This window comes from Glycine soja, chromosome 16, assembly GCF_004193775.1.
Source record: "Glycine soja cultivar W05 chromosome 16, ASM419377v2, whole genome shotgun sequence".
NCBI lineage: Eukaryota > Viridiplantae > Streptophyta > Magnoliopsida > Fabales > Fabaceae > Glycine > Glycine soja.
This window is the reverse complement of record NC_041017.1, coordinates 35794943-35811056: the sequence shown is the minus strand read 5'-3', so window position 1 is coordinate 35811056 and position 16114 is coordinate 35794943. Positions and strand designations below refer to the sequence as shown.

Here is a 16114-nt window from a genome sequence, read left to right as displayed (position 1 = left end):
CATGTCAATGATGGCATGCTTCATTTGAATTCTATGTCTAATTAAACTCTTGGTCTTCCGTTTTTGCAACTTTATTTCGTAGAAAGAAGCCAAATTTGAAGATACAACATTTGATACTATAACTGTTTGGTGTTTTGAAAATCTCACTCACATATTTCCAAATGTTACAAAAGAATTTGATTCAGTGGTTTTTACGAATTCCTTCCTAGCCTTTTTTACCAAGTCAGGGAATTTGCATTGTTGTGCATGATGGCTGCCACAAGGACCATTGTACCAACCCATTAGTGCAAGTGGTTTTTTCTTATGAGAATTGAGAAACAAATTATATATGTGTTTTATAAAGGGAATTCTATTATTTTTAATTTTGAACTTGTAATGTTTTTTGTTTCCCTCATTGTTTTTATTTACTAAATTTATACAATAGTACAAATGTGTGTTACAAATAGTGTGTTCCTACTTTGAATGATATAAAATTTATATTTTTTTCAAATAGTAAGAAACTGAATATAAATTGTTATCGCAAACAATAAAAAAATGTAAGCTTAATAATCTGAATCTTAAATTAGGTCTTAAAGATAAATTTTCATGTGTCATTCAATTTTAAAACTATGTCTTAAAGAAGAATTTTCACGTGTCATACAAAAATGAACTTTTTTTTAACAAATTGACCCATTAAAACAATTTTGGTGCTACCAGACTTATTATCCCTAGTGGTCTCTGATCTTAAGCGTGTGACTCACATTGCCTCACATCGTCTATAAGCAAGTCTCTGTATAATCATGTAGTGTTTCTAAATTGAATGAGCCTAAATCACACACTCCTGAAAAAAAAAGAGTCATATTGTCAAAATAGCCGTAAAAAGATAGAAATACTAAGTTATGGGCAAGATTTTGATATACTATAACCTTAATTTTTACAATAAACCTAAATGTCTAAATATCATAACTCAACCATGCGACGAAATGACAATGTGTTAATTTTGTTGTGTCCTCAACCATGCGTATGCCTCAGGCCGAGGGAATTCTCACACACCATTCCTAACAATTTCTAAGGAATTCCACAACGAGTCTATGCTTCAGACAACAATAACGTACCAAATAAACAAGTAGCATCTAATAACGTTAAAATAAGCACACACATATATCGAGCCAACCAACGTTGGAGGTAGAAGAACAACAATAATATCAATATTTAATTTCATTTAGGGTTAATTTATTAGGAACTCAATGTAAAATAATAATTTATTAAAAAAACAAACACAAAATTTGAATATTTATTAAGAATAAAAATATATTTAATTTCATTTAGTGTTTAATAGTGTTTTGGACAATCACTTAGTTACACCTTATGAAAGTCACGGATTGGTTTGGAGGCTTGACTATCAAATTTCATCTCGCGTCAGATTAAACATCGCATTACTATACCATATAGTTATATGTGATTTTTTTCCCATTCAATTTTATATTTAGCTACACATTAAAATTAATTTATACCAAATTTTTTGCACATAGGTTTTTTTTAGTGAATCAAATTCTTTTTTAATTCAAATTGGGACATTAGTTTTCGTATCCGTTAAGAATAATTGATACCTAATTTAAATAATTGTATTAAATTCTAATTATCAAAAAATCCCGTATTTATTATCATAAAAATATTTAACAATTTAATCATTAATTTCGTAGTATAATTGATACTGGACAACTAATATTTATTGCACTTAATTTCATTTGATAATAACTGATATTTCTTCAATCGCGTATCATTTGTTGCAAAACGAACATCCAATATCATTGGAGAACAATGTTGATGTAACGATTAATTCATTGATAATCACATGAATGTATTAAATCCAGGATATTAAATTTACAAATAATTTTTTGTTTTTCAATTATATTTTAACAATAATTAAGAAATAAATCTAAATCATTCTACATTTACATTTGTTTATAGGTATTTGGGATATTGGCCGGAGATGCTATATGGGAATCTAAATTTTGCTTAACACAAATGTGGTATGCAAGGAAAAATCAAATTGAAATATTTTTAACCACCACTTCAAATTTTTAAAAGTTTTGTTTCAAAATAAGGATATGAAGAACAAATTGTTTTTAGAGAACATTTCCTCCATGATGTTTTCCTTTCCTTTAGGTGAAAAAAAAATAGACATTTCCAAAAATAATGAAAGTGCATTTATATAATGTTGTTTATATAGAGAAGTCTTTGAAAATATAAGTCAAGTACTATTACTACAAACTATTTTGTATCATATATCTCTTATATATTTTGATATAAAATATTTATTATTATTTTTTTAATTTCTTAGTAACATGTGCATGAAAGTCAAACCAAACCGAATCTGAGGATTTATGTGACATTTAACTTTTATCATAGAAACATTATAGTTTCTCCCTAGCAAGAATAATTTGTGATGGATTGAAATTTCCTATATGTATCTATGAACCTCTGGCATAAAGTTTGTTTTTAAGCACACATGACATGACATGATGATACCTAGCTTTGGATTACCATGTGACAAAAAATTACTTTCCTAACTTTAGTTTCCCCGAAAGGTAAAATTAACCAAATCTGAAAAGCGTTTCGTGTAATATTGGCTACGCATGACTAATTAACTTCTGAAACGGTCAGCTACTTCATAACCTTTTGATGTCATTCTCCCCAACAAAAAACAACTTGTTACCTAGCAACAGCTTGCTTGCTTGCTTTCTCACGCACTTAGTGACCCTCTATGCATGTGAAATAAATTGTTATAACCTTTATTGTTTTTCATCAATATTACCAAAATTTCCTTAAAATGTTCAATATTTCGTAATCTTCATAATTAATTCAAAATTCTCAAAAGATTAGTATATGACCTTTTTTCTTGTTTGTACTAGGAGAGGAATAAATGAAAAAAAAAATCAGAAATTTGTGGATTGCTATTTGCTCATATGATGTGTCTATTAGTTCTTTGAAATTTGTATTGATCATATTTATTTTTGCCTTTTAATAGATATATTGTGCTGTCATCCCAAGAGAAGGATCAAACATTGATGATGCAGAGGTGCTAAGATATTGCAAGAAGAATCTTGCATCTTTCAAAGTCCCTAAAAAGGTCTTCATTACTGATTCTTTGCCCAAGACTGCCACCGGAAAGATTTTGCGTCGTCTTGTGGCAAAACACTTTGTCTCTCAAATTTGAGCAACCCAAGTCCTACTTTTGAAGCCTCCATACCTGGCCATACATAGTTGGAGTCCACACACATAAATTTCAACAATAATTTGGCAACTTGGCATTTAAGAGGAGGGTAATTCTGCAAATGGTCTTTCATACAGGATACAATAGATTGTAGTTTTGAATGATTCACGTGAAATGTTCACAATGTAATGTTTTCAATGTTTTATAGATCTTAAATACCAGTAGCAGACAAGCATGTCATGCTTATGCTCTTTTGCTATCGTGCTCCTGTTCCTTGCCACTGGTCTTGATGAAGCCAAGCATTGTCTCTTTGCCTTTTAAGTTGTACATAATTGCAAAACGGATACATGTAAAAGAATAAATCTTATTAAAGGTAAGGTTGATTTTAAAGTGGGCAAGAATGCATCCATGATCTTAAGTAAATAAAATTCAAGCGAATATGTGGTTTGGATTAGAGAATAGTATTATCCAGTGCACACTAAATTGGAGAGATTCCCATCATGTGGTTTCAAAACTCAAGAGTACTTACCAACTATTTCAATTTTAATCTACGTGATCTAGCTAATGTTTTCTATCAGAGAATTACAACTAGTTGATCTCAAGTACAAAACTATACTGAATATGCAAATCTTTACATCCAAAAACTGAATTTAAATAAGGCTCTCAAATTTGAAAAAAAAGAAGATAGCAATGACTACAAATTGATCAACCTGCCAATACAATGATAAAACATCAGTGTATACTAAGCAACACTAAACAGTGATACTACATGAGCAAAATGATTGAAGTTTGAACCACACATGATCAAGGAAATGAAAATAGGCATGCCGCCATGATCTACAAATCAGCAAAGGAGCAATCACTATCCAAAGTCCCACAACAAATCCAATTGTCGCACTAACAAAAAACCAATTCACTCCATGCCCATGACTTCCTTCATAACTATGAGTTTTCCCATTGGAGCTGCAGTTTATGGGCAGTGGTGGACCACATAGATTGTTGCCAATAAAGCTGGAGGCATCAAAGGTTTGCAATTGTGTTCCTGTTGGAATTTTTCCCTTCAAATGATTATAAGACACGTCTAGCATGCTCAAAAAGCTCAAATTAGAAATGGTTGGAGGAATTTCACCAGAAATTTGATTCCTCGAAAAATCAATGGTTTGTAACGATCCCATATTACCAATACCTTCTGGAATAGGACCAATCAATTGGTTGTGGGACAAGTTCAAAAAGTTCAATCCATTTAGATCTGTGATTTCTCTAGGAATTTCTCCTAATAATTTGTTACTTGACAGATCAATACTTGTTACCAAACCCAGAATGTTTCCATACTCATCTCCTCTTCCTTTTAGCCATAGTAGCACACTAACTATACCTGATACAGAAGAGTAGTATTGTGTATCATTCGGTGCTCGAGAATAGATACGGGGATATGTACTCCGGTTCACTAGTGTCATGGCACTCAAGTTACGGAAACAGCTGGGTATATTGCCAGACAAACTATTTTTTGCAAGGTCTAAAACCTGAAGAAGACTCATCTGACATATTTCATTTGGAATGTGACCGGAAAAACTGTTTGATCGAAGGCGGAGGATTTTCATATTTGAGAGCTTTTCTCCAACCCATGTTGGAATACATCCTGAAAGATTATTTTCTCCAAGATCCAAGGATATCAATTGGCTAGTCTTCTTCAAACTGGTAGGAAATATTCCCGAGAGCAAGTTGTTACGAATTTCTAATGACTGCAGCTCAGCCAAGGAACCCATGGATGGGGGAAGTTCCCAACAAAATGGTTGCTTTGTAAATTCACTTCCACTAGAAATGGCCAATTAATCCAACAATCAGGTATTTCTCCTGACAGATTATTTGATGCAAGATTGAGAAATTCTAATTGCATTGGCTTGTCCTGATTGTTACATAAAAAATCTTGCATGGATTCAGAGAATGAATTGGTTGAAAGGTCTAAGTCATACACATCATTTGAAAGATAGGGTAATTTACCACATAAGTGATTTGTGCTTAGATCAACAGTTTGGATAGATATAGGATTTTTTATTGTAGTCACAAGCTCACCATGGATATGATTATGAGAGAGGTTTAAATACAAAACCTGAGAATGTGCTTCCCAGAACCAAGTGGGAATAGAATCTAAAATCCCCGTGTTAGACAGTCCAACATATTGAAGTTTGTTTTGTGACTGAATCCACGATGGAAAGTTGGGACCTATCTGCCATGATGTCACATCCAAATGGGTAAGTTGAAAATTAGGAATCCAATTGGGACCCACTTTTAAAGTGAAATTGTTCCCTGATGCACCAAAAATCTTCAAACTTGTCAGATTTGCAAGATCATCTTCGTTGACAACTCCTTGAAAATTATTACCATCAATATGAAGAAATGACAATTTTGAGAGTGATCCAAGACTTTCAAATGGATTTCCACTGAATTTATTCATAGAGAGATAGAGAAATGTTAAATCTATCTCCCTTAAGTTGCGGAGATTACCCAAAAAAGTCGGAATGGTTCCTTCAAGTTGATTACCTGACAAATCAAGTTCAACAAGAGAAGTCAAATTTCCCAGGGCATCAGAAATAGTCCCATGCAAGTTGTTGGAACTTAGGTCCAGATACTTGAGACGATGAAGACCGTATAAGCAATCAGGTATAGAAGATGAGAATGAATTTCCAGACAAGTCAAGATTTTGAAGAAGTGTGAGGTTTCGAATACCACCAGGAATCGGACCTTGGATTTCATTATCCAGTAATTGAAGAGAAACTAGTTTCTTCAATTTGAATATCCAATTGGGGACAAAAGAAATGGCAGGGGAATAACGAGTACGGGAAAGATCGAGAGTTTGCAGAGATGAGAAGTTGAGCAAGGATGGTTCATTATAGTGAGGGAGTGTGCATCCTGACAAAGATAGGTGGGTCAAAGAAGGAAGAGATTGGAGAGTGTGTAGCCAATGAAATGCTTTGGATAGGTTTGCATAACTCAAATGAAGATATTCAAGCTTCCACATACTTGATACCCATTCTACATTTTCAGCAAACAGATCATAACTACCTCCAAGGCCAAGATAGAGCAAATTGGAGAGATTCCCAATCTGAGATGGAATCTTCCCCATGAATCGAGTATAAGTGAGGTCGAGATGAGTTAAGGAAGTCATTGCACAAAGGAAAGAAGGAATTGACATACCTTCTCCAAGGAATTCATTGCAGCTCAAGTCAAGATATCGAAGCTTAGAGAGATTCCCGATCTGAGAGGGTACTGTTCCGTTGGCAACAACATATCTCAGGTCAAGATACACCAGATTTGAGAGATTCCCAATCTGAGGAGGAATCTTCCCATAGAATCCAGTTAGAGAGAGGTCGAGGTGAGTTAAGGAAGTCATTGTCCCAAGGAAAGAAGGAATTGACATACCTTTTCCAAGGAATTCATTGCCGCTCAAGTCCAAGTAATTCAAATGCTTTAAATCAGCCAAACAAGGACTTATCTCTCCACCAAACTGGGATTTCTCATAAGCTTCCTCATCGAAGTCATAGCCATGATAGAAAGCAGAAGATGAAGTGTTGAGGTGAAGCTGAAGAAGATGGGAAGTGACGTTGTGGCAGAGGACTCAATACCAGTGGCAACAGTTGGTATGATTATGATTCCAAGACCAAAGCCTATTTGAAGGATCATTCAGATTATTCTTAAACTTCGTAAGTGTCTCACGCTCACTTGGGATGCACACACTCTCTCTGCATGGTAAGCTGAACAACCAAAGCTGGACAAAGACAAGAATATAAACGGAGGAGGAATTCATGATCACACAAGGATATATGAAACAGCTTAATTGTATAAGTGCTTCTTGCCTCTGCATATTAAACTTACTTCTTTCTATTATTTATACTGATGCAAGTGTCTCTCTTTTCTTTTTTCTTTTTTTTACGTTGCCTTTTTTTAATTATTGACTTTATTATCCAATTCTCCCGACTTAATTCTTAGAATAGGAAATAATTTTGAATTTAGTTTATCTATCTCCTTTTTTAAAAATCCTATATACATAAAATTTTGTATTGACTTTAACTATTATTTAATCAATCCTTTCGTAAAATTTTGTTAATTAAACAATAAAAGTCTAACATTTTATTAAAAAAAATTTCAAGTCTTCTATTTCATGATATCCCAACCCATAATTAATATTAAATTATTAAAATTTCAATATCCAAACTAAAAATAATGTAAAAGAAAATTGTCTTCTAAACAAACTATGGCCCACTCCATCAAGTCCATCTCAAGGTTTTTAATTTTTTCATCTTAAACCTTTGGACAGTCCACAAAGTACAGCTATGTTATTGTCTCTGACTTCAACTTGAACCATAGCCCATAGGCCACAAAAAATATATAAATGATAAATACATCAATTATAGGAAAAGGGTCTAATTTAAAGCCTATTTTGATTAAAAAATCTATATAAAAAAGATTATTTCGTTCATATCTAGTTATTTAATTTTGATTAATTTTTTAATTCACAAAATAATATTCTCTTATATATAAGAAAAGACTAGATTTAATCGTCATTAATTGGAATGGTTGTTGTATCAAATTTTCAATATTCAAACTAAAAATAATGTAAAAGAAAATTGTCTTCTAAACAAACCATGGCCCACTCCATCAAGTCTATCTCAAGGTTTTTAATTTTTTCATCTTAAACCTTTGGACAGTCCACAAAGTCCAGCCATGTTATTATTGTCTCTGACTTCAACTTGAACAATTTAAATACTATTTTGATTAAAGACCACCGTGAAAGAAGAAACATTCAAAACGCAAACATGAATACAGAATTTCATTTTTAAAGATCACTCTGTAAAAGAGACGACGTCTAAGTGATCCACTGTGAACAATTTTTTTACATCCGTTGGATTCTTTTATACCTAGAGATTTATCGTAGGTCATAGCACACCCAAACCCCAACCCCCTCCTACGTACCAATCTTCTACAATCACCATCGTCATTGTTGGAAACAAATTTGGCAGCTGCATGTTTTTTATTATTTTCACCACCATGTTTTTTATCACAATCTTCTTATCAGAATTTCATTTTTAAAGATCACTCTGTAAAATGATTTATTTATTTTTATATCCATTGGATTCTTTTATGCCTGCAGATTTATCGTAGGACATAGCACACGGAAACCCCAACCTCCTCCTACCAATCTTCTACAATCACCTTCGCCATTGTTGGAAACAAATTTGCTCCAAAGGCAGCCAATTCTAATATGCACTCATAATTGGATGTAATACCCACTAATATGTGAATATTTGAAATCTCATTTCAAGAGAGATTCAAGCACCAAGGGATCAATTTCAAAGTTAAGCAACTGACCTATGCCCATCACTTCCTTCATAACTATGAGTTTTCACATTGGAGCTACAGTTATAGGCAGTGGTGGACAACATATATTGTTGCCAATAAAGCTGGAGGCATCAAAGGTTTGCAATTGAGTTCCTGTTGGCATTTTTCCCTTCAAATGATTATAAGACAAGTCTAGTATGCTCAGAAAGCTCAAATTTGAAATGGTTAAGTTGGAGGAATTTCAGCAGAAAGTTGATTCCTCGAAAAATCAACGGACTGTAAAGATCCCATATTATCAATACCTTGTGAAATATGACCAATCAATTGGTTGTGGGACGAGTTTAAAAAATTTAATCCATTTAGATCTGTGACTTCTCTTGGCATTTCCCCTAATAATTTGTTACTTGACAGATCAATGTTTGTTACCAAACCCAGAAAGTTTCTGTGCTCATCTGCTCTTCCTTTCAGCAAAAGTAGCACACTAACTATACTATATGTGGAAGAGGAATCTGTACCATTTGGTGCTTGAGAATAGATACGAGGTTCTGTATTTTGGTTGATTAGTGTCATGGCACTCAAGTTACTGAAACAGCTAGATATATTGCCAGACAGATTGTTTTATGCAACGTCTAAAACTTGAAGAAGATTCATCTCACATATTTCATTTGATTTGATCGAAGGCGGAGGATTTTCATATCTGAGAGCTTTTCTCCAATCCATGTTGGAATATTTCCTGAAAGATTATTTTCCCCAAGGTCCAAGGATATCAATGGGTTATTCTTCTTCAAACTGGTAGGAAATATTCCTGAGGGTGTGTTGTTATGAATTTAGATCTACTCCACTAACCCAGATTCCACCTTCCCTTCCTTATCTCTATTAGTCTCTACAAAGTACTAAATAAAGATTTTTCTGTCCTGGCTTGCCATTTGATTAACATGCTTTTATTTTCTACCTTAGTGTTGGATCACATCCTTGTTTTCAGCCATATTCTTAAATCATTATTTACAATCTTGTTTTGTTGATTTAACATGCTCAACATTTATTTCTTATTCAAACTCCTGCTCTTGCCACGCTACTTGCTTTGCTATTTTACACACACAAACGATACCAATTGATTATGTCATTATTTGATACTATTTTCTCAAATAATGCTCTGCAAACCATGTACTGGCACTACATTGTGTTGCTGCATCACCAAAGAATGTATTTCTTAATATGAATACCAGATTTTTGTTCCCCTGCTTCACTCAAATAGTTTCTTAGAATCAAAAACATTCATCTTACGTAAAAGCCAATTAAACGCAACATACATTACAAACAGAGCACTCACAACATAACAATCTATAATCTGACGTAAGAGAGCATAAGGGAATAAGTTAATCTTGGACCAAAAAAAAGGAATAAGTTAATAATAAAATGAAATAAAAAACTAAACAATTTAAAATTAAATCTTCACCTTAAGAATTTGATGTAAACGTTCAAAAGAATATATAAGAAAAGTTTGTGTTTTACACTCCCCACAATATATAAAACATCCTATAATTTCTTTCAAGAGAGCATAAGAAAGAAAGGGAAATAAAAGAAATATTTACCAAATTATTTAAGCATGAAATAGGAATATAACTTTCAGCACTTTATTAGAATATATAATAAGTTTAAAAATGTATAGAAAAAAATTACTTTCAAACATATACCGAAAAAGACAAAACATACAAAATAAAACTTAAAAATAGCATCATCCTAAGGGTCCTCCAAGAAAGTGTCATTTGGTTAACATTAGAAAGCACATGCAACAAGCTTTTAAAGAATGGAGAACATGGCGAAACACTGACATTAATATCTAATTCAAGAGATGAAAGATTACATGTGGAGGAAAGTTGGTGACCATGGAGAGCATTGTTGATAGTGAGAAAACCAAGACTTGCATTGGAGTTGAAAACACACAATTTTGTAAGCATCAATAGGGTAAACACGATCCAGGTTAGAATTATTGTTATAGAAGTGATGAAGTACAAACAAGAACAGCAGCAGAACAAAAATATCATACACACATATTGCAGCAAAATGAAAGAGAAAGAGATGAGAGAAAGAACACACAAACAAATTTACATGGTTCACCTTGAGTAAGGCTACATCCACAAAAAGGAAAACAGAAAGTTTTTATTATTATTATGGTTGCAGTATACAAGTGGAAGTTTATCCTCTATGTAAAATACAGGGCATCCTTACTTTATATAAGCAGAGGAAAAAACTGAAAAAATAACAAAAATAAACTTCGATATGAATTTTGGTCACAGCCCAACAATTATTAATCCAAAGGACAAAAAATAATGATTTTCAAGAGCTGGACATAGTGTGACAAAGCATATTCCATGAAAAACTAAAAGTTGATAAAATTGAAATTCTTAACCATTCATTTAAAGAGTTAGAATCTATCACACTATTCAGACCAATCAGTACTAAAGAACAATTTATATATATTAACCAAAAATAATGAAAGCCGACTACACTGGTTTTCAATGGGAAGAGTCTGAGAGACCACTTCCAGCATTAAAATTTTGTACAACAGAATACATAAATTAATGACACATTCCAAATCCCCTACGTAGCTACATATTGGTGTGCAGCGCAACATCCTTATTACAAACTAAACACGCATTAAGCATCAAAATACACTCATTTAAATTATTTCTTGCAAGCATTAAGAAAAATACTTCTACTTAGTATTGCGGGAATGGAGCAACGGTAGGTTCATCTGAGAGCTCCACAGCATCAAAAGGTCCTGGAGCCACCATACCTGAGCTTTTGATCTCACCCATTTGTCGACGAGCATTTGCACAATTTGGGAAGAAACACACCTGTGCATACATGAAAGACAAAACTTATAATTTATTAGACAATTTATAATCATATATCATTGTGTGTTCAGTTCAGGGTTTAAATAACATTTTTATATGTGTAAGTGCATGTATATTATTTATTGAGATATTTTATTTGAATTTTTCATTAAAAATGCTAAATTTATTAACAGGATATGTGTCTCGTTAGAGCAGTGGTTTAATTAAATCTGATAGTGAGAACTGAATTGACGGCAGATTCCCTTTACTATGAAAAAAAAAGATTGTATTTGGAGGGGTCCATATGTGTGATGAAAGAGTTGTTAATTACCACTTTTATATATAAAAAACTAGTTAATTACTACTGCTACTAGTAAATATAACATTTTTGTGTTGGTTCTGTTTATTGTACATCAAAATATGTAAAAATAATAATTAACTTGTAATTTGTATAGTTGGTATGGGTTGTTTTATCTATCCTGCATTTTGTTGTATCACACATATAATCATTTATATATATATGGGCTACTATTGTCACTATCAAAAATGCTATTGAGACTACCAAAGCATTTGAAATTACTTGGTTATCCTTAGTTCCATTTCCCCACACCTCCTATCCTTCCCCTCTTTACGTTCAGCTACTCTCCCTCTTTACATCCAAAAACAGAATTTAAATAAGGCTCTCAAATTTGAAAAAAAAAAAAGATAGCAATGACTACAAATTGATCAACATGCCAATACAATGATAAAACATAGCAACACTAAACAGTGATAATACCTGAGCGAAAAGATTGAAGTTTGAACCACACATGATCAAGGAAATGAAAATAGGCATACCGCCACGATCTACGAATCAGCAAAGGAGCAATCACTATCCAGAATCCCACAACAAATCCGATTGTCGCACTAACAAAAAACCAATTCACTCCATGCCCATGACTTTCTTCATAACTATGAGTTTTCCCATTGGAGCTGCAGTTTATGGGCAGTGGTGGACCACATAGATTGTTGCCGATAAAGCTGGAGGCATCAAAGGTTTGCAATTGAGTTCCTGTTGGAATTTTTCCCTTCAAATGATTATAAGACACATCTAGCATGCTCAAAAAGCTCAAATTTGAAATGGTTAGAGGGATTTCACCAAAAAGTTGATTCCTAGAAAAATCAATGGATTGTAATGATCGCATATTACCAATACCTTGTGGAATAGGACCAATCAATTGGTTGTGGGACAAGTTTAAAAAATTCAATCCATTTAGATCTGTAATTTCTCTTGGTATTTCCCCCAATAACTTGTTACTTGACAGGTCAATGTTTGTTACCAAACCCAGAAAGCTTTTGTACTCATCTCCTCTTCCTTTCAGCCATAGTAGCACACTAACTATACTATAGGTGGAAGTGTAACGTGTAATATAAGGTGCTAGAGAATAGATAAGAGGATCTGTACTTTGGTTCATTAGTATCATGGCACTCAAGTTACTGAAACAGCTCGGTATATTGCCAGACAAATTGTTTTGTGCAAGGTCTAAAACCTGAAGATGACTCATCTGACATATTTCATTTGGAATGTGGCCTGCAAAACTGTTTGATCGAAGGCGGAGGATTTTCACATTTAAGAGCTTTTCTCCAACCCATGTTGGAATACTTCCTGAAAGATTATTTTCCCCAAGGTCCAAGGATATCAATTGGGTAGCCTTCTTCAAACTGGTAGGAAATATTCCTGAGAGTGTGTTGTTACGAATTTGTAAAGACTGCAGGCCTACCAAGGAACACATGGATTGGGGTAAATTCCCAACAAAATGGTTGCTTTGTAAATTTACATCCACAAGAGTTGTCCAATTCATCCAGCAATCAGGTATCTCTCCTGACAAATTATTTGATGCAAGATTCAAAAATTGTAATTGCATTCCGTGAGGGTGATCGTTACATAAAAAGTCATTCATGGATTCAGAGAATGAATTGCTTGAAAGATCTAACCGCAACACATTTGGACTTGAAAGATAGGGTAATTTACCACACAAGTGATTTGAGCTTAGATCAATAGTTTGGATAACTGATAGACCTTTTAATGTAGTCCCAAGCTCGCCATGGATATGATTATGAGAGAGGTTTACATACATAACATGAGAAAGTGCTTCCCACATCTGTGTGGGAATAGAATCAATAATCCCTGTGTTAGACAGGTCCAAATATTCAAGTTTGTTTTGTGACTTAATCCACGATGGAAAGCTGGGACCTAACTGCCATGATCTCACATCCAAATAGTAAAGCCGAAAATTAGGATGCCAATTGGGGCCCACTTTTAAAGTGAAATTGCTCCCTGATGCATGAAACTCCATCAAGCTTGTAAGATTTGTAAGATCATCTTCCTTGACAACTCCTTGAAAATTATTGCCATCAATATGAAGAGATAACAATTTAGAGAATGATCCAAGACTTTCAAATGGATTTCCACTGAATTTATTAATAGACACATTGAGATATCTTAATGATGAAAGTTTTCCAAATGATCTAGGAAGAGCACCACCAATTGAGTTGTTGGAAAAATCTAGCTGCTCAATATTTTTAAATGCCCCAATATGATCTGTCAGATTGCCTGAAAGTTGTGAACTCTGAACTGCAAGTGTTGTGAGTCCATTGGAAATACAAGGAGCAAGAATTTCTAAAATATCATTAACCTGTTGGTTGAGTTTGAGATATGAGAAATCAATGTCCCTTAAGTTGCAGAGATTAGCCAAAGAAGTTGGAATGGTTCCTTCAAGTTGATTACTTGATAAATAAAGTTCAACAAGAGAAGTCAAATTTCCCAGGGCATCAGAAATAGTCCCATGCAAGTTGTTGCCCCATAGGTTCAGGGACTTGAGACGATGAAGACCGTATAAGCAATCAGGTATAGAAGATGAGAATGAATTGGAAGACAAGTCAAGATTTTGAAGAAGTGTGAGGTTTCGGATACCACCAGGAATCGGACCTCGGATTTCATTACCCAGTAATTGAAGAGAAACAAGTTTCTTCAATTTGAATATCCACTTGGGGACAAAAGAAATGGCAGGGGAATAACTAGTAACGGAAAGATCGAGAGTTTGCAGAGATGAGAAGTTGAGCAAGGATGGTTCATTATAGTCAGGGAGTGTGCAGTGTGACAAATATAGGTGGGTCAAAGAAGGAAGAGATTGGAGAGTGTGTAGCCAATGAAATGCTTTGGATAGGTTTGCATAACTCAAATCAAGATATTCAAGCTTCCACATACTTGATACCCATTCTACATTTTCAGCTAACAGATTATTAAATCCAAGGTCAAGGTAGAGCAAATTGGAGAGATTCCCAATCTGAGATGGAATCTTCCCCATGAATCCAGTAAGGGAGAGGTGGAGGTGAGTCAAGGAGGTCATTGCACAAAGGAAAGAAGGAATTGCCATACCTTCAAAATAATTGTAGCTCAAGTCAAGATATCGAAGCTTAGAGAGATTCCCGATCTGAGAGGGTACTGTTCCGTTGGCAAAAACATAACTCAGGTCAAGATACACCAAATTTGAGAGATTCCCAATCTGAGGAGGAATCTTCCCATAGAATCCAGTATAAGAGAGGTTGAGGTGAGTCAAGGAAGTCATTGTCCCAAGGAAAGAAGGAATTGACATACCTTCTCCAAGAAATCTATTGGCGCTCAAGTCCAAGTAATTCAAATGCTTTAAATCAGCCAAACAAGGACTTATCTCTCCACCAAAGCTCCATCTCCGATAAGATTCCCAATCGTGGTCGTCATTTAAAGGAGAATGTGAAGAGTTGAGGTGAAGCTGAAGAACGTGGGAAGTGCCGCTGTGGCAGAGGACTCCATACCAGTGGCAACAGTTGGTATGATTATGATTCCAAGACCAAAGCCTATTTGAAGAATCATTGAGATTATTCTTAAACTTCAAAAGTGTCTCACGCTCACTTGGGATGCACACACTCTCTCTGCATGGTAAGCTCAATAAACAAAGGTGGACAAAGACAAGAATATAAATAATGGACGAGGAATTCATGATCACACAAGAATATATAGAAAACAAGCGTACTTCTTGCTTCTGCATATTAATCATCAAACTTCTATTATTTATACTGCTGCCCTGCCTGTTTTTTTCTTCACTTTCATTATTTTTTTTACCTTTTTTATTGTTGTGCCAAATACTAAAATATTATTCACTTCTTTTTTTACGTTGGCTTTTTTAAATTATCGACTTAATTATCCAATTCTCCCGAATTAAATACGAAAAATTATGCATTTACTGTATCTATCTCCTTTTTTAAAATTCCTATGTACACTAAATTCATAAAAAAAATCAAAATTAATAACAAAGAAATATGATTTATTCATGTGCTGAATACTAAAATAAGAAACATTCTTTTTGGTACAGTTTTTTTTACAAAAATAAATAAGAATCATTTTATTTTAATTTACCCTATAGAACTGCTTAAATGAAAATTTGGTGTCATTAAACTTCAAATTTTAACTATTATTTAATCAATCCTTTTGTTAAACTTTTGTTACGTAAACAATAAAAGTCCAACATTTTTTTAAAAAAAAATTCAAGTCTTCTATTTCATGATATCCAAACTCATAATTAATATTAAATTATCAAATTTTTAATATTGAAACTAAAAATAATGTAAAAGAAAATTGTTTTCTAAACCATAGCCCACACCATCAAGTCCATCTCAAGATTTTCCATTTGTTCATCTTGAACCTTTGGACACTCCACAAAGTCCA

The 16114-nt window shown here is 33.6% G+C and overlaps 1 protein-coding gene and 1 pseudogene across 2 annotated transcripts; both read right to left on the bottom strand.

Moving 5' to 3' along the window:
* Positions 1-3933: 3933 nt before the first annotated feature.
* Positions 3934-7046, bottom strand: LOC114388914 (annotated as a pseudogene).
* Positions 7047-10988: 3942 nt separating this feature from the next.
* Positions 10989-15411, bottom strand: LOC114388911 (receptor-like protein EIX1). Of its 2 annotated transcripts, XM_028349457.1 has the most exons (3): positions 14907-15054; positions 12149-14850; positions 10989-11391 (listed from the first exon to the last, which is right to left on the bottom strand). In XM_028349457.1, exons 1-3 carry the CDS (start codon positions 14933-14935, stop codon positions 11345-11347), a joined length of 2778 nt encoding a protein of 925 aa, XP_028205258.1. In that variant the 5' UTR covers positions 14936-15054; the 3' UTR covers positions 10989-11344. The 2 variants fall into 2 exon arrangements, with proteins under 2 accessions (XP_028205258.1, XP_028205257.1); XM_028349456.1 differs by having other exon boundaries at positions 12149-15411.
* Between the last annotated feature and the right edge of the window lie 703 nt (positions 15412-16114).